This window comes from Ranitomeya imitator, chromosome 1, assembly GCF_032444005.1.
Source record: "Ranitomeya imitator isolate aRanImi1 chromosome 1, aRanImi1.pri, whole genome shotgun sequence".
Taxonomy (NCBI): Eukaryota; Metazoa; Chordata; class Amphibia; order Anura; family Dendrobatidae; genus Ranitomeya; species Ranitomeya imitator.
Window position 1 is genome coordinate 390,792,740 of NC_091282.1, and position 22,178 is coordinate 390,814,917.

At 38.2% G+C, this 22,178-nt stretch overlaps 1 protein-coding gene across 1 annotated transcript in view; it reads right to left on the reverse strand.

The window, feature by feature from the left end:
• The window catches only part of CNTNAP4 (contactin associated protein family member 4), an 820,352-nt gene that overhangs the window by 203,225 nt on the left and 594,949 nt on the right, over window positions 1-22,178 (reverse strand). Inside the window, exons 13-15 of the mRNA XM_069762123.1 lie at window positions 10,927-11,124; window positions 3,806-3,962; window positions 408-535 (exon numbers count right to left, since the gene is read on the reverse strand). Coding sequence (XP_069618224.1) covers window positions 408-535; window positions 3,806-3,962; window positions 10,927-11,124 — 483 coding nt within the window. The remainder of the gene's footprint in view (window positions 1-407; window positions 536-3,805; window positions 3,963-10,926; window positions 11,125-22,178) is intronic.

Genomic DNA, 22,178 nt, shown 5'->3' on the forward strand with positions numbered 1-22,178 from the left:
ATCAGCCGATACCCGATACTTGCAGTATCGGAATGCTCAACACTAGTCACGAGAAAACATTGTCAGAATCATCAGGATCCATTGAAGCGTTCAAGAGTTATAACCTCATAAAGGGACAGTGGTCAGAATTGTAAAAATTGTCCCTTGGGGGTTAAGGGGTTAATGGTATATTTTATTGTTCAATATAAAATGTGATATTTTCCACATATCTTTGTTGGTGAATGTCAAGCATCGTGTAGTATGTCTTGTAAAATAATAATGCATGCCATGATAGCTCCTGAACTTGGAACGCTTACTCAATACCTAGGGAATAAATGGAGTTTGAACAGAATTAGTACCAAATAAACATCTACTAGGAATTAAAGTCTTCCATGCATTGTTTATAGAACACATTGGAATGTACTTACTATCTCCCCAGCATAGTAGAGGACCAAGTTTATAGGCAGCTTCTGAGTGTGGTCTGTCTGTATCAGTTATCACTATTTGGGTCACTGGGAGGTGATCTTTGTTGGACAAGAATCCTTTGTCGTTTGACCTTAAATTTGAATATAAAAAATGAGTATAATCAAACATAACCTAAGCTACGTAATTTTATATTCGTATATACACTGAGAAGATAAAACAAACAGATTTTTGTAAAATGCAGCTTTTAATTTTATTACAGTGGTTATTTTATTAGTGACAACAAGCAATTACAAATTGGAGCCACCTGATTCATGGAAGCATTTAGGTAGAGGAAATCTCGGCTGAAAAGACATTTGCCATTACAGAACATCTCTACAGTGGGGCTCATAGAGGAAGCAAGGAAGCAATATTCCTAGTGCACTGAAATGCACAAAGACATGGGCTGATCTTATGAGAATTTTAAAAATTATTTTCTAGATTGTATCCTTCAAAGTTTAGTAACATTTTACAGTACTTCATTATACCCATTGGTTCATTCCTGATGCAAAGTTGAAAACTTTAGTTACAATGAAATATAAATATAATTTTAGATATTTCATGTTTGCATGCTTTAGAGTTAAAGAGAGCTACTTTATTTTGTTTTTTTTATACTGTACATGGAGATGGCGACTCTTAGTTTGCACCTGTACGCACCTGATTTCTGTTTTGAAGTGATGGTCAGTCTTTGTAAATTTGCTCTGACTGAGCACTCCACCCCTCAGCCTCTGGAGGTTTTAATTACAGCAGGATCAAACCTTCCCATATAAATGTGCGCTATCAGCCCATGAGAGGAATCCCCCCAGCAAAAAAGAATCGCCTAATAATGGCTGCCGGGTAATGGCTGCCGGGTACACATGAATTGGCCAAATTATGCGCTAAGTATTCTCAATTTTTTCATATTTCTAGTCCAGTAATACAGTTCAAATTTCATATATTTTATACTTTCATGCTATAGCGCTTCAGAGTGCAACTTTATTTCCTTGGTTATATGTAGAGATGCCTACTCTTAATAAGTACTTCTACACACCTCATTTCTGTTTTGGAAGTGATGGTCAGGCTGGCTTCACACTAGAGGGAAATAAGGACGAGGGAGAGGCGCAAAAACAACGCATGGCACACGGACCAATGTTTGTCTATGGGGCAGCTTGCTGTTAGGGCTGGCGGAACGCACCGAGTAAATATTGAGATAGTAAAGGTGTGTTCGCAGCCTGGGGTCCACCGTGCAGGAGTGGAACCTGCTGCTAGTAAATGGCGCACTATATGGCGGTACAACACCTGAATAGACACGGGTTCCGTCACCCGGTCTGTTTAGGAGCGAACTCTGTTGCTTCATAGAGTTGCCAAGATTAGGATAACGCTGTGCCATGTTAACTTCACAGAGGATCACAGCTCACTAACAGAGCAGATAGAATACAGTAGTTATACAGTCAGCATCAGCACACAAACAACTCCTCTCCGGAGGTGCCGGAATTCTAGTGGCTATACACCAGCCCCAAATTCACACACACGAACTCCTCTCTGGAGGTGCTGAAATTCTAGTGGCTATAGAGCCGACCCTGAGCACATGCAGGCACAGACCACAAGGTAGCTAATCTCATAAACATAGGTTGATCCATACGGCTGATGGAAGTGTTAGGTGTCGAGTTCCCGCATCTGCACAGGGGGAATCTCGAACCATTTCTGCTGCGGTCATCCATTCTTCTCCAGCCGCAGTGGAGTCTGCTCAGCGGAGATGGCGGTCCCAGTGTCTAGCTCAGGCTGATACTGGATGACTGGGTACTACTGTCCTTTCCCGGCTCTGTCCTTGTAGCCAGCAATGTTCAGCATCGAGCTGGTCTTTCTGGGACTAAGTTCCCATACTGAGCATGCTCACAGGACGACCTCGCATTGGAGGTCGGGGGTCACATGCCCAGGTCCTGTTGCGGCTCCAATTGGTCCATCTGGAAGGTATTGTACCACTTCTGCTATAAAAGGTTTGCATGGCCGCTCGGCCATGTGCTTGTGTTCATTTGAATACGTGTATGTGTTGATAAGTGCAAGTCATTCTTTAATCATCCCCTCCCTTGAGTATGACTGCTCTTGTAAGGTGGATGTCTGCTATCTAATGCCTGGCTGAGCTATCAGCATTAAACACCCAAAACAGCGTCAAATTGCTGTGACCACCAGTGCGGCGCCGTGCGCTTTTAGAGCGCTTTCCTATCCCAAGTCTGGGTGGTTAGTGGCGTCCGCCAGAGAGGCACAGCACGCAGTCTTGTGCATTTAAGTTATATTTTCAGTTACTCTGACACCCCAGTTGCGGGGTCGAGCGCAAGTGGTCTGAACGTACTCTAATCCTGTGTCTTGGGATACAGTCATGAGACTCCTTGCTTGTGCTCTTGGTGCGGTACCAAGGCCCTGTGACTCAACAGGGTTTGCTTCATTCACATCGGGGGAAGTTAACCCATGTGTGTACCACATTGTACCGCCATATAGTCCATCATTACTCAGCAGCAGGTTCCATCTCTGCACGGTGGACCTTGGGCTGCGAACGCACCTATACCATCTTATAATTTGGTGTGTTCCGCTAGCCCTAACATTACACTAGCTCCAGGGTCTGGCTAGTAATGACGGACAAACAGCAATCCTTGCGGTACATCCAGCAGCTGGAGGGTAGGTTGGCAGCTCTCAAGCGCACAACCTCAGTTGTGGATGTAACCACAGTTGCTGTTCAGGCTGCTAGCATGGCTGCAGCATCCTTGTCTCCTGCCACCCCTGTTCCGACTCTATCTCGCCTCCCATTGCCAGAAAATTTTTCTGGTGATAGCAAGTCTTGTAGGGGTTTCGTGAGTTAGTGCTCTATACATCTCGAGCTTTTGGCCTCTTGTTTCTCAACAGAGCGGGCTAAGGTGGGGTTTATTGTGTCTCTCCTGTCGGGAGAGCGTGCCGATCATGTGGTGCAGTGCTTCGTTGTTCCTGAGCACTGCTAGCTTCACTAAATGCTAAATCTGACCTGCCATTGTGAGTCTCCAGGTCATTACGAGTTCATAGACACCTAACATGTCTACGTTATTTTTTATCTACGAGCAACCACCAACAGGTGGCACTATAGAGTTCAAGTCCTCTTTCTATCTGAAGAGGCAATATGCATATTAAAATTCTCAGAGGAGCATTGCATGGCGAATAAGCCTCCTTACCTTGACAAGCCAGAGCTGGTATGTCACTCTCCACAAGGAGAAACTTTACCCCTCAGACCCCTATACCCACTGGTTCATTCATAATTCAAAGTTGAAAACTTTAGTTGCAATGAAATATACTGTAAATTATATCTATCTCTATTGCTAAAAGCAATTAAATAATAGTCAACACAGAACGAGCATATTACCATTCACTTTTGTCAGCATCACAGTTGCAATAATGTTGGGAATCAACACAATTTCCTTGAAGTCCACATGAACATTTGTTTATATTTGGTAATGAACCAGTCCAGTAGGTATGAGATTGATTATTGCGTCCAACCCACCAAGTGAAAGGGATGTTGCCTAAAGTAAAAATATGCTTTTATGATTATTTTTTGTAATATGTATTTAAAAACATATAAAAACTGAGTTTATCTATTTATCTATCTATCCCTGGTTATCTCTATCCATGTTGCCATATCTATCTTTCTAGTTCTCTATATCTCTCTTTCTATATTTAACTATAGCTATCTACTATATATATATATCTATCACATTTCTATCTACGGTATATATCTATCTATCACATATCTATCTCTCTATCTACATGGGGGTAAATAAGTATTGAACACATTACCAATTTTCTAAGCAAATATATTTCTAAAGATGCTATTGACATGAAATTCACATGAAAGATGGTAACAACCCATCCAATCCACACAGGCAAAGAAATCAAATCATAAATGTCCATAAATTGTGCTATGCGGAATAATGAGAAATGACACAGAAGAATAGTATTGAACATGCTTGCTGAAATTTATTTCATACTTCATACAAAATACTTTGTTGGTGACAGCTTCAAAACGCCTTCTGTATGTAGAAAGTAGTTAAATGCATTGCTCAGGTAGGATTTTGTCAATTTCTTCCACACAAAAAAATCTTCAAATCCTAAAGGTTCCATGAGGTCCTTCTTTGAACTCTGAGCTTTAGTTCCTTATATAATTTTTTTATTGGATTCACGTCCGGTGATTGACAGGGCCATTCTAGAAGCTTTATTTTCATTCTCTGAAATGAGTTAAGAGTTTCCTTGACTGTGTTTGGAACTATTTTCTTGCTGAAATGTCCACCCTCATTTCATCTCCATCATCCTGATTTTTATAAAATATACCACACAAGGTTTACCCGAGCACAGTGGAGTGGATTACTCAGGAACCTGATTGAACAACATACATATAATGGACAAGGTGTGCTGTATCTACAAACTTTCTTATATTACTGCTCAGTTTGGAAATTATTCTGTAACCAATGCCATCAGCAAGTTTTGTAACAATAAGGTTGCAAAGATCTTGAGACTGCTCACTGGTTCTACCCATCATGAGATGTTTCTTGTGTGGCACCTTGGTAATGAGGCCGTCAGTTGATTCAGCTGATATTATTTTTCACTATGTGGCAGGATTGCTTTTAATTAACTGACAGATTTTAGCTGGAGTCATGACTTTCCATGGATTTTGGCACCTCTCTTACTACATCTGTTCAATACGCTTTTCCCTGTGACATTTCTCATTATTACACATAACTTAACTTATGGATATCTATGGTTTGATTTTTTGCCTGTCTTGATTGGATGAGGTGTTACCAACATCTGGTGAGAATTTCATGTAAATAAATTTACATATCCAACTCTCTATCTTCTATACATTTTTTAATTGATCATAGCTGTTCTAAATCTGTATTAAGTTATAAGGTTTTTTTTTAAAGATCATTGAAATAAAAGCCCACACTTAGTATCAGTCAATGATTAATATAGAAAACCCATCATAATTCAACTGTTTATATATCACTAGTCAGACTACATATGACATATGTTTGGATATTTTGTGTCAATGAAAAAAGAAAGCCATAATTGAAAAGTTAGAAAAGCATAACAAAGTTGAATAAAGTTTAAAAGCATTCCATTTTACAGAATTACAGTACATGGGTTCTTTACAGTCAGAGCAGTTCAACTATAGTACTTTTTAAATAGTCCTAAGGTTTATGGCTGAACTACATGGATTTGAGTCTCTATTCAGCTTCACAAGCAATAGTGCTATGTTTTTCTTAATAACTTTGTCTAAAAATTCTGGATAATTGCTTGCTAATGACAAGATAAGATAGGGTTAGCCTCCCTAAAGTAAGACAAGCCTCAGCTTTTTGAGTTTTTGCATTAAAATTATAAGTTAAAGACAGTTTTTACATTTATTTTCATAACATATTTCATACATTTTAAATGAATTTATATTGAATTCACATACATTTACATAATATACAGTATATGCAAAGCAACACTATTTACCCTGATCTGAAAGGTGTATATTAGGATGCACAGCGTATCATGGAATAATATATAATTAAATTTACAACTTCCCCAGATACACTGAAGATTTATTTCAAGTTAAAAGATGTTCTACAAATAACCTAATTTTTCATTATTGTCAAATATTTTACTTTTATTAGTGGAAAAGAGCAGTAGGAGTCTGCATACTCACTGAGGCATGATATTAGAATCATTTATCTCGAGAGGCTCACATCTACATTTTAAAATTAAAGGTGAAAAAAGTGAGCACCATTTTTTTAATATGTGTACAAATGAGATACATTGAAAATGTACTGTAAAAGATATAGTATTAAATACAATTTAATGATTAATAAAAGTGTGTTGTAGTTTTAATGCATAATTTTTGATAATGTAAGTTTTAAACATAAAAGTGTGCTTAACGTATCATGTTATTGTAAAAAAGGGCTAAAAATTCTGGACAAATATTACAAAGACCATATTCTCGAGTTCCTTTCACTTAGCTATTCAGTTAAACAAAAAAAAATAGACTGCCCTAATTGTTCAATGGGGGTGCTTACTGAAGACGCTTACTGAAGACATTTTTCTACAATTTATCTTGACCTCAACATCCACCTATCGGGTAGAGATGAGCAAATAAATTGTAGTCAAATTGAATTCTCCTTGAATTTTGCAAAAATCTTCATTTGCCAAAATGCTGTTTTTTATCATGTTTCTGAATCATGAAAGGCCATCAAAATGTTTTTAAAAAAGATTCTTACCTCTAAAGGTCCTCTGCTACTCTCCTCCACCCCACCAGCCCTTGTCACATCTTTGGATCGGTGTCAGCACCATTGCAATCCATGGTGCTTCTTTTGCAAGGTTTAGGCTTCTGGGTTTGCTAAGCCCAAGAGGATTCTGCAACCTTCCAAAGTTTGCGACCCATAATGTCACGACCCCATTTGGGCTCATGTGCAGAACGGTTATTATGCTCAGGGGTTTGGACAAACCCAAGAGAATAATGAGAGACATTAGATTTTCTGTGAAAAAAATGCATGAAAAAGCAAATTTGGATTTTGCATTATCCACCCATTTCTGGTATCCTGCATCTGTATTATGGAGGTCCAGAGATTTGTAAGTTTTGTTAGTTTAAACCCTTAAAAATTGTCAACTGTGACATTAGTCTGCACAGAATTGAGTAGCTACAAAGAAATCTTGGTTTTCTGAAAATGATCAACTAGGTAATTATTTTGTAGAAAAGACAAAATACTAAATATGATTCAAACAGAAAAAGGAAGCGAAGTGTGAGAAAGTTACATTGTTTTGAATAAAAGCTCAACTAACTTTTGTTTTAATAGCTTATAATTTGTTCTTTGCTAAGTACATACAAATTCTTGTGTTATAAAATTGCTTTTTACACTGCAATAAAACATTATTTCATAGCTGTGTATTCTGACAATATGGATTTGGCCCAACAAAGTTTTTTTTTTAACATTGCGTTTCTATGACACACATACACTTCACAATGTCCCAGTTGGCTAGAAAACACTTTTTAGGCATGTTTAATTCTTTTACAGGTGCAAAGTTAAATTTTAATCCAGATTGGCCTGTACAATATTTAAATCTAGTGAAAAAGAGTTTTATGCTATTTTAATGTATTAATTAATCCATGCACATTATCTCATGTACAGTTTGACATATGCCTTTCTGTTTATAATTTAATGAATAAAAGATTAAAGTCTACTTGATTTAGACTTTGAGAAGAGACGATCACCTAATCTAAATAAAATGCACAAATTTTATTATCCAGGTTTTGCAGCATATGCTCTAGGTATATTAGCCCAATAGGATTATGTGATACGATTTTGGCTTGTGCCACCGCTACCCTTATTATGGGCACATCACATTTAGGCATAATACTTTTCTGCTGCAATGGTAATAGCTTGAGTTACCTGGGTTTCTGTATACTACTTGACCACATGGTCTGGATATTTTGACCCAGCCTCATATTGGATATGTCTATAATGACAATATATTGATTTAGCTACTTTGTCATATATCCGATTATTCCTATTTATCCACTTTGTTCTGCGCCCCTTGTTTGTTCTTTGCATTACCATCCTTTCCTTCTCTGTGTACACTGGCATTTTATAAAAACTATTAATTTTTGATACCCTAATAAAATTTGTGCATTTTATTTAGACTTGGTGATCGTCTCAATTTTCTCTTTTCTGTGTTATTGCTATGTTATTGACTACTGGTCAGCTAAGCGTCCCATACTTGGCAGAACTACAATAGTTTCTAGTAAGCTTACATTGCAGTGGTAAACTATGCCCAGTATCTCCATTGGGTGGTTTTATTATTTGATTTAGGCTTTGCATTGCTAATTACAGAAAGGTCTATACATTTTTGTATTGCATCTGGCTCTGCATTGTATAGTCGTCAACACAAAACGATAAACTGTAGAACAGTCCACCAATAAAATTCCACCCCATTTTCTTGACAAATTGCATTTTCTAGGATAGCACAATGATGCCCAGCACCAAGCCATGAAAGCAGCACTTTATCACTTTCTGCAATTTAGTATAAATGGTCACGTGTTATAGGACACATATTTATGCTGCCATATAAACAAGATCCAATGGGTGCTCACAGCACTGGTGGCACGGTAATAGTAAAAAAAAAATTTAAAAAATAATAATTGTACCATTTTTTTTTAAACGCAGGAGCATGAAATTAAGGTTTTTATTTTGGAGAACTCAGAAAACTTTTAAATGTGTAAGTAGGAGCATAGCAGTTTTAGTGAACTTTTAGAGTTCACTAGAGTTAGAGTTTTAGAGCATTTTGGTGAACACAAGAATATATGTTTGACATCCACAAACAAGACTTTATAAAATCTATTAATTCTGCACTAATATCTCTAGGCCAGCTTTCATATTCATTTCACATGGACTGTGAATTCCTGTAGAAAAAAAAGCTGCTACTTCTAGTTAAATTGATTGTGGTTTAGATATTACTATATGAGTCTCAAGAGAAAGTTCATTAAAATTAATGGGTCTATAATTAAGTTAATTCATATGCCATTTGTACCGCAATAAATTATTTACTGTTTGAAATACCCATTATTGAGTTGCATGTGAAGCATAATCTCGTATGAAAAAATTACTATATTCAATTTAAAATGAATTCCTAATAGAAATATTTCTTCCTATAACTCTAACGAGAAGGTAACAGGAGCATAATAAATGTTATCTGTCACATTGTAATTAGGTATGATATTCTTAGTCAACGTTTCAAAGGGTATTTCCTTCTTGGCTATAAATAAAAATCTCTTAACTATCGCTGCTTCGTATCAAAAGTTATAAAATGGTAAATGGCCTGGCTCCAGCTAACATACAGTATTTTTTTCTAGGGTACCATAAAACTTGCGGGTTCAGTATTTTCTAAATTACAGTAGTTACAAAGTATTAATAGAAGCTCCTAGTTTCCTTAACTCAGACTGGAATATGGCTGAAAAGGATTCATCCAACCTTCAACATCCGTTAAAACTGATTTCTTTTTAACTTAAGCATTCAATATTAATACATTCTGGAGGCACTGTATTTTCTATGAAAAGTGTTTAGCTGAAAGGCTGCAAGCTTAATTCTGCTTCAAAACTGAAAACGGAAAGTTCAGATGTGACTTCAGCTTAGGCCAATACCAAACTGTCATACATTCAGAAGGGTACAAGAAAGTCAAATTTGGAGAACTGCTTTGTGGAATCCTCACATTGCAGACTGTTAACTCTTTCTGTGCCTACCGTGACATGCTTGCATATTATTTCCTTTCCTTGATTAAATAGTATCTCTAAAAATGCAGAAACGAAAATCCTCATCGTCTTCATTTTATGTCATTATTTTTACGTAATGAAAAGTATCAGGGTTTTTTTTCCTCCATTTTATATCGCTCTACAATAGCCCTCCAGGCAGCTTTCCATATATCAGATTCGATACTCTTAACATATTGTTAGTAATGTGCTTACATCTAGCCATCATCATCATTCAAGTATAACTTTATTAACAGCGTCTAATATTGCGGTTAAATTTTAAAACAACTTGCAATATCAGAAGAAGCATCATGCAAGGTCAAAATATCTAAAAATAACTTTATAGAGTACAAAGAAAAACTCATAAGGTTCATTTTTCCACCAATACAATCCCTATATATTGAGAATCTAAACAGTAAAACTACAGCTGTTTACTATGATAGCAGTATTAAAGGAAATCTGTGAGTAACATCAACCCTTCTAAATTGTATTGTCTATATGGGTATAAAAGTCATAGGAAGCTGAATAAAATACCACCTTGATATATGTAATCCGATGTCTTATTCCAGAAAAATCCGTGTTTTTCTTAACATGTAAATGAGCTGTTAAGATCTATGGGCCGGATATACAAATCTCGTGAGAATCTGCCTACAGAACTTATGGGCATTAGCAGGGTTGGACATGTAAATCAGGAAAGCAGACAGTCAGTCATAAAATGTCTCACACTGGCGATGAACCCTTTCACTTAAAATAAGCTCTCATGGCAAATTCCCAGATAGATCTGTGTCTGACCCATAGATCTTTACATCTCATTTACATACTAAGGAAACATAGATTTATCATAAATGAGACATCGGATTATAGATTTCAAGGCATCATTTTATTTAACTGTCTATGACTTGCATGTCCATATAGACGACTTAACAGGGATGATCCTACTGACATGCTCCCTTTAAAGAAAGATTACAGCAAAGACAATTCCATTCAATGCATATAATTTCCTTCAATGTACATGTAAATGTAATGTTTTTGTCACTTTTGAAAGAAAATAATATATTGTGTATTTTAGACAATCCTGTCGAGAAAGCTGAATTTATTTCAGTAGATATGAACACTGTAGGGCTTCTTGAAACAGCAATATTTATGGATTAAACATATTTAAAAGTACATTAGGCCACGGCTAAAAAAAAACTAGTTCTGCTGCAACTTACTTTGCTTATGTAAAATGCGAGACTTTTTACAGTGGTAAGCAATTTCCTGTTTGCAGTGTTCAGAATTGTTTATTGTAGCCTGGAGCTGCTCCATATCTGCAGAGTATTTGAAATTCATCATATGAGGGTTCTCTCGATTGGAACTTTTTACTTTATTCAGGTCTGTGTTGTTGTGATGTAATATACTTATAGCTGCATCTAGTGAGATTAAGAAAAAGTTTCTAGTGAGATTAAGAAAAAGTTATTAGTTTAGAGGACATTGTATTAGAAAATTCAAACATATAAATTTTTAATTACTAATGAAAATGAATTAAATGGCAACTACTGTATGATAATCGCATCAATGATTAAATGAGTTTTCTGATAAGTAAAACAAGGAATTTGTAGTCTTTATGAAGAAGGAAATTCCAAGTGTGCACCTTCTGGATCAATCATAGGCTTTAAAAAATATTTTATGATATTAACCCCTTCCCGACATATGCCGTACTGGTGCGTCATATTTTGGGAGTACTTCCCACAAATGGACATACCACAATGTCGTGGCAATTGCTGCTGAGAACATGGATAAAATGATAGCAGACCTCCAGCTGTCACAGTCAGGGGTGGCCCCTGAACTACCCTTAGTGATTTAAACCGCCAAATGCCATAATCAATAGCGATCACAGCATTTAGAAGGTTACTAGAAGGATGGCGTTCCCTTTCTCACCCGATCGGTACCCCCGCAAAGTAACTTTGGGCTGCCAATGTTTGTCATGGCAACCTGAGGTCAAATAATGGACCTACCGGTCTGCCAGATATTGTAGCTGGGTAGACCATACTAAAAGCATGACAAGTGTAATGCATTGCAGTACATGGGCATATTTGCCATACAATATACAGTGGGGAAAAAAAGTATTTAGTCAGCCACCAATTGTGCAAGTTCTCCCCCTTAAAAAGATGAGAGAGGGCTGTAATTGACATCATAGGTAGACCAGGTGATTTTCTAGATTTGTTTTCTCAATTCTGACTCTCATAGTTGTGGTCTACCTATGATGTCAATTACAGGCCTCTTTCATATTTTTAAGGTACCGTCACATTTAGCGACGCTCCGGCGATATAGACAACGATCCGACCTAAACTAGATCGCTGGAGCGTCGCTGTTTAGGTCGCTGTAGAGATGTCAAACACAGCAGCTCCAGAACGATGCAGGAGCGATCCAGTGACGTAAGGGTTACTCACTTATCGTTCTCACAGGTCGTCACAGGTCATTAGCTCCATGTAAATCATTGCAGGCATCGTTGCTTTTGCTGTCAAACAACAACGATACACGCTGATCTGACGACCAAATAAAGTTCTGGACTTTCAGCAACGACCAGCGATATCACAGCAGGATCTAGATCGCTGGTGCGTGTCAAACACAACGAGATCGCTATCCAGGACGCTGCAACGTCACGGATCGTTGTCGTTCTCGTTGTAAAGTTGCTGAGTGTGAAGGTACCTTTAGTGGGAGAACTTGCACAATTGGTGGCTGACTAAATACCTTTTTCCCCACTGTAATAGTGATGAGAGTCATAAAAGTTAAAGTTACAATTAGGGACTAAGTATTAAAAATGTTTATAAAAAATTAAACCAATAAATACGCATATTTATGCAAAGACAAAATGAAACAAAAAAGTATATGCATTTGGTATTGCCGCATCAGGAACAATCTGATCTATAAAACAGTCATGGTATTGAACCCTTATAGTGAACACTGTAAAAATGTACAAAAAATTACCAAAAACTATGATTTCTCATCATGTAGACTAAGAAATTGAAAAAAATGTGATCAAAAAGTCATATGTAAACATCAAGAGTATCCCTGAAAACGTCATTTTATTGCTTAAAAACTATAAAAAATATATCTGAATTGCTGTTTTTATTTATTTTGCTTCCCAAAAAGCGGAGTACAATGCAATAAAAAAATGTTACGAGCCCAAAAATGATAATAAAAATTCCAAATCATCCTGCAAACAACAAAAAAGCAATCCAATATCTGTGCCCCCAAATCAAAATGCCCCCTCCCTTCAGAATTCCAGCGTGTGCCGAAACCACCTTTAGCATTCACTTTTGGCATTTCTGTAGCAATAACAACTGCCTTAATTTATTGGTTTATGTCTCCAGCAGCATGAGCTGAGCACAATGTATGGGCACTGCAATGGCAGATTTGCAATTTTCACTCAGCAGAATCCACTGCTGCTTGATTTTGTAGTCAAAATTGTCACTACACTTGCATATAAATTCCCAGAGAAGTGTAATTTCCTAAATGGTGTCACTTGAAGGGAAATTCTGCTTTTCTGGCACTTAGGGGCTCTCTATATGGAGTCTACAAATTGTTTTATGAAAATTAGTACTCCAAGAATAAAATAGCACTTGTTCCCTCCTCATGTGGCTAAGCTGTACTGTACAGACACATATGAGTTATTGCCCTAGTTCAGCAGAAACTGTATGATAAATTTATGCGGCTAAACAACATTTGTGGGAAAAATGTAATTATGTTTTCTTCACTGTTTAATGGTATAAAATTTTGTGACTTGTGATGTCAATATTATTACTTCTGCTAATCTGGCACCTCAGGGGTTCTGCCAAAGTAGCATGTCACACAGAAATCATAACAGCAAAATCTGCATGATAATGTGGTGGTCCTTCCCTTCTGGACTTTCTTGAAAAATATTTCCCAATTACATGTAGGGTATTGGCACACTCAGAAGCAGTTCATTTTTTCCTAATAGTCCTTATAAAAACTAAAAATTTGGGTCTTAAACAAAATTTTTGTGGTAAATAATATAATTTTTCTTTCTTCACATATACTGTTATAAAATTCTGTGAGGTATACAGTGGGGCAAAAAAGTATTTAGTCAGTCAGCAATAGTGCAAGTTCCACCACTTAAAAAGATGAGAGGCCTCTGTAATTTACATCATAGGTAGACCTCAACTATGGGAGACAAACTGAGAAAAAAAAATCCAGAAAATCACATTGTCTGTTTTTTTAACATTTTATTTGCATATTATGGTGGAAAATAAGTATTTGGTCAGAAGCAAAATTTCATCTCAATACTTTGTAATATATCCTTTGTTGGGAATGACAGAGGTTAAACATTTTCTGTAAGTCTTCACAAGGTTGCCACACACTGTTGTTGGTATGCTGGCCCATTCCTCCATGCAGATCTCCTCTAGAGCAGTGATGTTTTTGGCTTTTCGCTTGGCAACACAGACTTTCAACTCCCTCCAAAGGTTTTCTATAGGGTTGAGATCTGGAGACTGGCTAGGCCACTCCAGGACCTTGAAATGCTTCTTACGAAGCCACTCCTTCGTTGCCATGGGGGTGTGCTTTGGATCATTGTCATGTTGAAAGACCCAGCCACATTTCATCTTCAATGCCCTTGCTGATGGAAGGAGGTTTGCACTCAAAATCTCACGATACATGGCCCCATTCATTCTTTCATGTACCCGGATCAGTCGTCCTGGCCCCTTTGCAGAGAAACAGCCCCAAAGCATGATGTTTCCACCACCATGCTTTACAGTAGGTATGGTGTTTGATGGATGCAACTCAGTATTCTTTTTCCTCCAAACACGACAAGTTGTGTTTCTACCAAACAGTTCCAGTTTGGTTTCATCAGACCATAGGACATTCTCCCAAAACTCCTCTGGATCATCCAAATGCTCTCTAGCAAACTTCAGATGGGCCCGGACATGTACTGGCTTAAGCAGTGGGACACGTCTGGCACTGCAGGATCTGAGTCCATGGTGGCGTAGTGTGTTACTTATGGTAGGCCTTGTTACATTGGTCCCAGCTCTCTGCAGTTCATTCACTAGGTCCCCCCGCGTGGTTCTGGGATTTTTGCTCACCGTTCTTGTGATCATTCTGACCCCACGGGGTGGGATTTTGCGTGGAGCCCCAGATCGAGGGAGATTATCAGTGGTCTTGTATGTCTTCCATTTTCTAATTATTGCTCCCACTGTTGATTTCTTCACTCCAAGCTGGTTGGCTATTGCAGATTCAGTCTTCCCAGCCTGGTGCAGGGCTACAATTTTGTTTCTGGTGTCCTTTGACAGCTCTTTGGTCTTCACCATAGTGGAGTTTGGAGTCAGACTGTTTGAGGGTGTGCACAGGTGTCTTTTTATACTGATAACAAGTTTAAACAGGTGCCATTACTACAGGTAATGAGTGGAGGAAAGAGGAGACTCTTAAAGAAGAAGTTGCAGGTCTGTGAGAGCCAGAAATCTTGATTGTTTGTTTCTGACCAAATACTTATTTTCCACCATAATATGCAAATAAAATGTTAAAAAAACAGACAATGTGATTTTCTGGATTTTTTTCTCTCAGTTTGTCTCCCATAGTTGAGGTCTACCTATGATGTAAATTACAGACGCCTCTCATCTTTTTAAGTGGTGGAACTTGCACTATTGCTGACTGACTAAATACTTTTTTGCCCCACTGTATGTAGGGTCAACATGCTGACTGCGCCACTAGATAAATGTATTGCTATTCTGGAACTTCAGAGGCGCTGCCAATGTGATATAGTATCCGCAAAACATTCCAGCATAACTTGCACTCTTATAAGGCATTCCTTCCCTTCTGAGCATTGTACTGTGCCTCAAAAGTAGAATGTAAAGTATTACATCTGGGCAGTAAAAATGAAAAAAAAGCAAATACAGAATGGGAGGAATAGGGCTAAACAACAGCACATGTGAAAAAGACATGGGTATACTAATAGATCATAAACTGAACATGAGTCAACAGTGTGATGCAGCAGCAAAAAGGCAAATGCAGTTCTGGGATATATTAACAGAAGCATACAGTCTCGATAACGTGAAGTCATTATTGCCTTCTACTCCTCTTTGGTCAGACCTCACCTGGAATACTGTGTCCAGTTTTGGGCACCACATTTTAAAAAGACATCAACAAACTGGAGCAAATTTAGAGAAGAGCGACCAGAATGGTGACCAGTCTGCAATCCATGTCGTATGAGGAACGGTTACAAGATTTGGGAATGTTTAGCTTGCAAAAAAGAAGACTGAGAGGAGACTTAATAGCTGTCTGCAAATATCTCAAGGGCTGTCGCATTGTAGAAGGATCATTTTTATTCTCATTTGTACAAGGAATCATTAGAAGCAATGGGTTGAAAGTGAATGGGAGGAGACATAGTTTAGATATCAGAAAACTTTTTGACAGTTAGGGTGATCAATGAGTGGAACAGGCTGCCACGAGAGGTGGTGAGTTCTCCTTCCATGGAAGTTTTCAAGCAGAGGCTGGACAGACACCTGTCTGGGATGATTTAGTGAATCCTGCTTTGAGCAGGGGGTTGGACCAGATGACCCAGGAGGTCACTTCCAACTCTACTCTTCTATGATTCTATGATTGTATGTGGCATTGGCATACTTAGGAGAAATTAATTAAGATATTGTACCATTTATTTTCTCCTATCATCCCATTTAAAAATAAAAAACTTGAGGTCAAAGCAAAATTTTTGTGTAAAAATGGTAATTTTCCATTTACTCAGGCCAATATTAAACAATTTTGTTAATTGCCTGAGGGATAAAAATGCTCACTGAACCCCCAGATGAATTCATAAAGAGGTATAGTTTCTAAAATGGGGTCACTTGTGGGAAATTCTTCTCTTTTGGCCTGTCAGGGGCTCTACAAAATGTGACATGGCATCTCCAATCTATTCCAGTCAAAATAGCACTCCAAAATCCATATTGCACTAATTTGCTAATAAGCCCTGCCTTGTGTCAAACAGTCGTTTCCCCCCATAAATAAGCCATTGTCAAAGAAAATTTAAAATGTGGGGTTAAAGCAACATTTCTGTGAAGTACCTGTGGGACCCTGATGTTCATAATACCCATTTGTAAATTCCTTGGGCAGTGTAATTTCCAAAATGGGGTGACTTGTGTGAAATTTTTGCTCTTTTGGCATATCAGCGGCTTTTTAATTGCAACATGGTGTCCACAGTCTATTCCACCCAAAATTGAACTCAAGAATTCAAAAGGTGCTCTTTCCCTTCCACCATATTTTCTCATCATTAAATACTTAAAAGAATAGCTAAGTAGTGAAATAAGTATAAGAGTCAGTAAATATAAGAAAGATGTGGGATTATAATAAAGTTTTATTTAAACCCTGAAATAAACTTAAGTTTAACATTAGTCAGAATTAACCACTTCCCAATATTTGCAGTATATAAATGTCATGGTCGGGAAGTGCTTCCTGACAGATGCAGTATACAGCTCTGAGAAAAGTTAAGATACCACTGCAAAATGTTCAATTTGTCTGATTTTTCTCTTTATATGTATATTTTTGAGTAAAATGTAAATTTTTCATTTATTCTATAAACTACTGACATGTACCTCAAATAATGTGAAGAAAACAAGTTCATAATCACTTAGAAATAACAATACTAATGTTTTAACTAAAGAAAAAGGTCAAAAATCAATATTTTGTGGAATAACTATGATTTTTAATCACAGCTTTAATGCGTTCTTCTTTGTTTGATGGCTTGTAACTATCCATCATCCTCTTGATTACATTCCAGAGGTTTTCAATGGGGCTCAGGTCTGGAGATTGGGCTGCCCAAGACAAGGTTTTGATGTGGTGGTCTCTTAATTTTTGCCAGAGCTGTATATACAGTGGGTAAGGAACGTATTCAGACCCCTTACATTTTTCACTCTTTGTTTCATTGCAGTCATTAATGTACACTCTACATCCCATGTTCACTGAAAAAAACAGAAATGTTGAAATGTTTGCAAATTTATTAAAAAAGAAAAATTGAAATATCACATCGTCATAAGTATTCAGACCCTTTTCTCAGACACTCATATTTAAGTCACATGCTGTCCATTTCCTTGTGATCATCCATGAGATGGTTCTACTCCTTCATTGGAGTCCAGCTGTGTTAAATTAAACTTATAGAACTTGATTTGTAAATGCACACACCTGTCTATATAAGACTTCACAGCTCACAGAGCATGTCAAACCAAATGAGAATTATGAGATAAAAAAACTGGCCAAGGAGCTCAGAGACATAATTGTGGCAAGGCACAGATCTTTCCAAGAATACAAAAAGAATTTCTGCAGTACTCAAGGCTCCTAAGAGCACAGTAGCCTCCATAATCCTTAAATGGAAGAAGATTGAACAATTGTGGGAGAAGAGCCTTAGTGAGAAAGGTAAAGAAGAACCCCAAGATCACTGTGGCTGAGCTCCAGAGATGCAGTAGGGAGATGGGAGAAAGTTCCACAAAGTGACCTATCACTGCAGCCCTCCACCAGTCGGGCCTTTATGGCAGAGTGTCCCGACGGAAGCCTCTCCTCAGTGCAAGACATATGAAAGCACTCATAGAGTTTGCTAAAAAACACATGAAGGACTTCAAGACTATGAGAAATAAGATGCTCTGGTATGATGAGATGAAGACAGTCCTTTTTGGTGATAATTCTAAGTGGTATATGTGGAGAAAACCAGGTACTGCTCATCACCTGCCTAATACAATCCCAACAGTCAAACATGGTGGTGGCAGCATCATTTTATGGAGAGTCTTTTGCAGCTGCAGAGACAAGATGACTGGTGGAAGGAAACTTGAATGTGGCCAAGTAAAGAGATATCCTGGATGAAAACCTCTTCCAGAGTGCTCTGGACCTCAGACTTGGTTTACCTTCCAACAAGACAATGACCCTAAGCACACAGCTAAAATAACAAAGGAGTGGCTTCAGAACAACTCTGTGACCACTCTTGACCGGCCCAGCCAGAGCCCTCACCTAAACCCAATTGAGCATCTCTGGAGAGACCTGAAAATTGTTCACCATCAAACCTGATGGAACTGGAGAGGAACTGCAAGGAAGAATGGCAGAGGATCCCCAAATCGAACTGTGAAAAACTTGTTGCATCATTCTCAAGAAGACTCATAGCTGTACTAGCTCAAAAGGGTGCTTCTACTCAATACTGAGCAAAGGGTCTGAATACTTATGACCATGTGATATTTCAATTATTCTTTTTTAATAAATATGCAAAAATTTCTACATTTCTGTTTTTTTTTTCAGTCAAGATGGGGTGCAGAGTCTACATTAATGAGAAAGAAAAATGAACTTTTTTGAATTTACCAAATGGCTGCAATGAAACAAATAGCGAAAAATTTAAAGGTGTCTGAATACTTTCCGTACCCACTGTATGTTGTGGCGATCTCCCTGGCACAGAAGCTCCAGCTTTGCTATGTTTTGCAAGCGATCAGACTGCAAAACATGAAAGTCGCATAGTGTGACAAAGTAAAAATTAAATAAAATTGAAAAAATTGCAAAATATATTTAAAAAATCATAAAATAATAAAAGAAAATTAAAAACATTATACCAATAAATATTTTTATGAAGAAAACAAAAAAAATAAAGTGCATATATTTTGTATCGCTGCATCTAGAACAACCTGACCTATAAAAGTGTCTAACTAGTTAACCCCTTTAGCGAACATAATTAAAAAAGGCAAAAAACAATGCTTTATCATAATACCACCAAACAAAAAGTGGAATAAAACGTGATCAAAAAGATGAAGAAAATAAATATATCTGAAAATGTAAACTTGTACCGCAAAAAACAAGCTGCCGCACAGCTCCATCAGCTGAAAAATAAAAAGCTTATATCTCTCAGAATACAGCAATGCAAAAATAATATTTTTTTCTACAAAATAGTTTTCATGAAAAAACACCAAAACCTAAAAAAATTATATAAATGTGGTGTCACTGTAATCAAACTGACCCGAATAATAAAGTTACCTTATCAATTTTACCACATGCAAGATGACATAAAAAAATCCTCAATTGGTGTTTTTTGTTCATTCTGCCTCCCAAAAATCAGAAGAGAAAGCGATCAAAAAATGTCATGTGGGCAAAGATGGTACCAACACAAATGTCAAGTTGTGCTAGGGTTGGCGGATTGCACTAAATAAAATAAATAATAAAGCGCAATCACAACCCTGGGTCCACCATGCGAGATGGAAAACTTATGCTATTGTACAATGACGGAACGCACGTTGAGCTATTACCTGTACACACTGCGTAAACGCTACTCAGTGTGAACAGGACACTGAGTTCCAAACTCTGTTATTCCACAGAAAGGAACAATACAAACGAGTACTAAGTGTTTTGTTCTGTTAAACATCGCAGGACAAGCTCGTGAACTGAACTCGCACACAGAAACGAAACAGATGCTCTGAGACTGAGCTGTGTCATTCACACCCAGAAAAGAAACAGATGATCTGCAAAATACCCTAACTGAGGTTGAGCTTGCTCTGAGACTCTACTGTGCTAACCACATACATGTAGGAAACAGATGCTAAGCCAAGCGGCTAATTGCCCCCACTAACACTAGCTGCCTTCCTAAGCGTACAGTCCCAAAGCTAGACAGACATACAACACTTGCAGACAGAATGGTAGAGCCTGCACTCACATAGCCACACATATATGATACTAGTGCGCCATGTGTGCCACTGGGATTTTTTATACATAAGGCTCTGTCCCAAACACTTACGTCCAGTCGGGTGAGACATCGCATGCGGGCTAATCCGGAGCTGCCATATCACCTAAGCTAGAGACGTCTGACCACCAATAGGAAGACGCCTCATCATGGACATGCTCAGTAGGGTGATTTCTGGACTTAAGACTCCAGAGTGTCTGGTCGCCTTTCTGCCTATCGCTGGTTACCATAGACTTGGCTGGAGAGCGAGCAGTAACCAAATGAACAGCATGAGCCTGAGCAAGATGCTGTGACCGACGTCTATGCTTAGCAGCACCCGCTGTGGCCGAAGCTGAATGGGAAAATGCAGAGGCAGATAAGGCTTGGGATCTGTTCTGTGCAGTGGGAGAATCCCGGCGCCTAACAACTTGTCCAGCAAAAAGCAAGAAACATGCCATCACTTCACTCTGTCAGCCAAAATATGGAATAATGATAGCTATCTAAATGGGGCTATGCAAAAACTATTTTTTGCAAAAAGAAAGCATTTTTTAGTATGTGACAGCAGACAAACAAAAACTCGATATAAATCTGGTATCTGTTGTGAATTCTGTGGCAGAGCTCCCTCCTGTGGTCACAAGTGGTACTTCGGCTGATTCTCTCTGTGAGCTTCTGTTGGTGGAGGGAAGTGGTACTGCGGCTTCTGAGTTTCCTCCCTCAGGTGATCTGGTGAGGTCGTTAGGTGCTTCTCTACTTAACTCCACCTAATGCTTTGATCCTGGCTTCCTGGCAATGTTCCAGTGTTGGACTTGCTTTTCCCTGGATCATTCCTGTGGCCTGCTGCTCTGCATAGCTAAGTTCTTCTTTGCTATTTGTTTGCTGTGTTTTCTGTCCAGCTTGTCTAATTTGTTGCTGGAAGCTCTGGGACGCAAAGGGTGTACCTCCGTGCCGTTAGTTCGGTACGGAGGGTCTTTTTGCCCCCTTTGCGTGGTGTTCTTTAGGGTTTTGTGTAGACCGCAAAGTTACCTTTTCTATCCTCGATCTGTTAAGAAAGTCGGGCCTCACTTTGCTGAATCTATTTCATCTCTACGTTTGTCTTTTCATCTTAACTCATAGTCATTATATGTGGGGGGCTGCCTTTTCCTTTGGGGTATTTCTCTGAGGCAAGGTAGGCTTATTTTCTATCTTCAGGCTAGTTAGTTTCTCAGGCTGTGCCGAGTTGCATAGGCAGAGTTAGGCGCAATCCATGGCTGCCTCTAGTGTTGTTTGGAGAGGATTAGGGATTGCGGTCTGCAGAGTTCCCACGTCTCAGAGCTCGTTCTATGATTTTGGGTTATTGTCAGATCACTGTATGTGCTCTGACCGCTATGTCCATTGTAGTACTGAATTGCCTTTCATAACAGTACAGGAAGCCAAAAGTACTAATGATTCTCAATAGAGGGAAAAAAGAAGTTCTGAGACCATTTTTTTTTCTTTGCACTGTGTTTTGCCTTTTTTTTCCCCTAGACATTTGGGTGGTTCAGTACACAGGTGTAGCGATGGACATTAGAAGTCTGTCTTCATTTGTGGATCAACTCTCGGCAAGAGTACAAAAGATTTAAGACACTATTGATCAGAAAGATATGTTGGAACCAATAATTCCTATTCCTGATTTGTTTTTTGGAGATGGAACTAAGTTTCTGAGTTTCAAAAATAATTGTAAATTATTTCTGGCCTTGAAACCTCGCTCCTCTGGTGATCCAGTTCAACAGGTTTTGATTGTTATTTCTTTTTTGCGCAGCGACCCTCAGGACTGGGCATTTT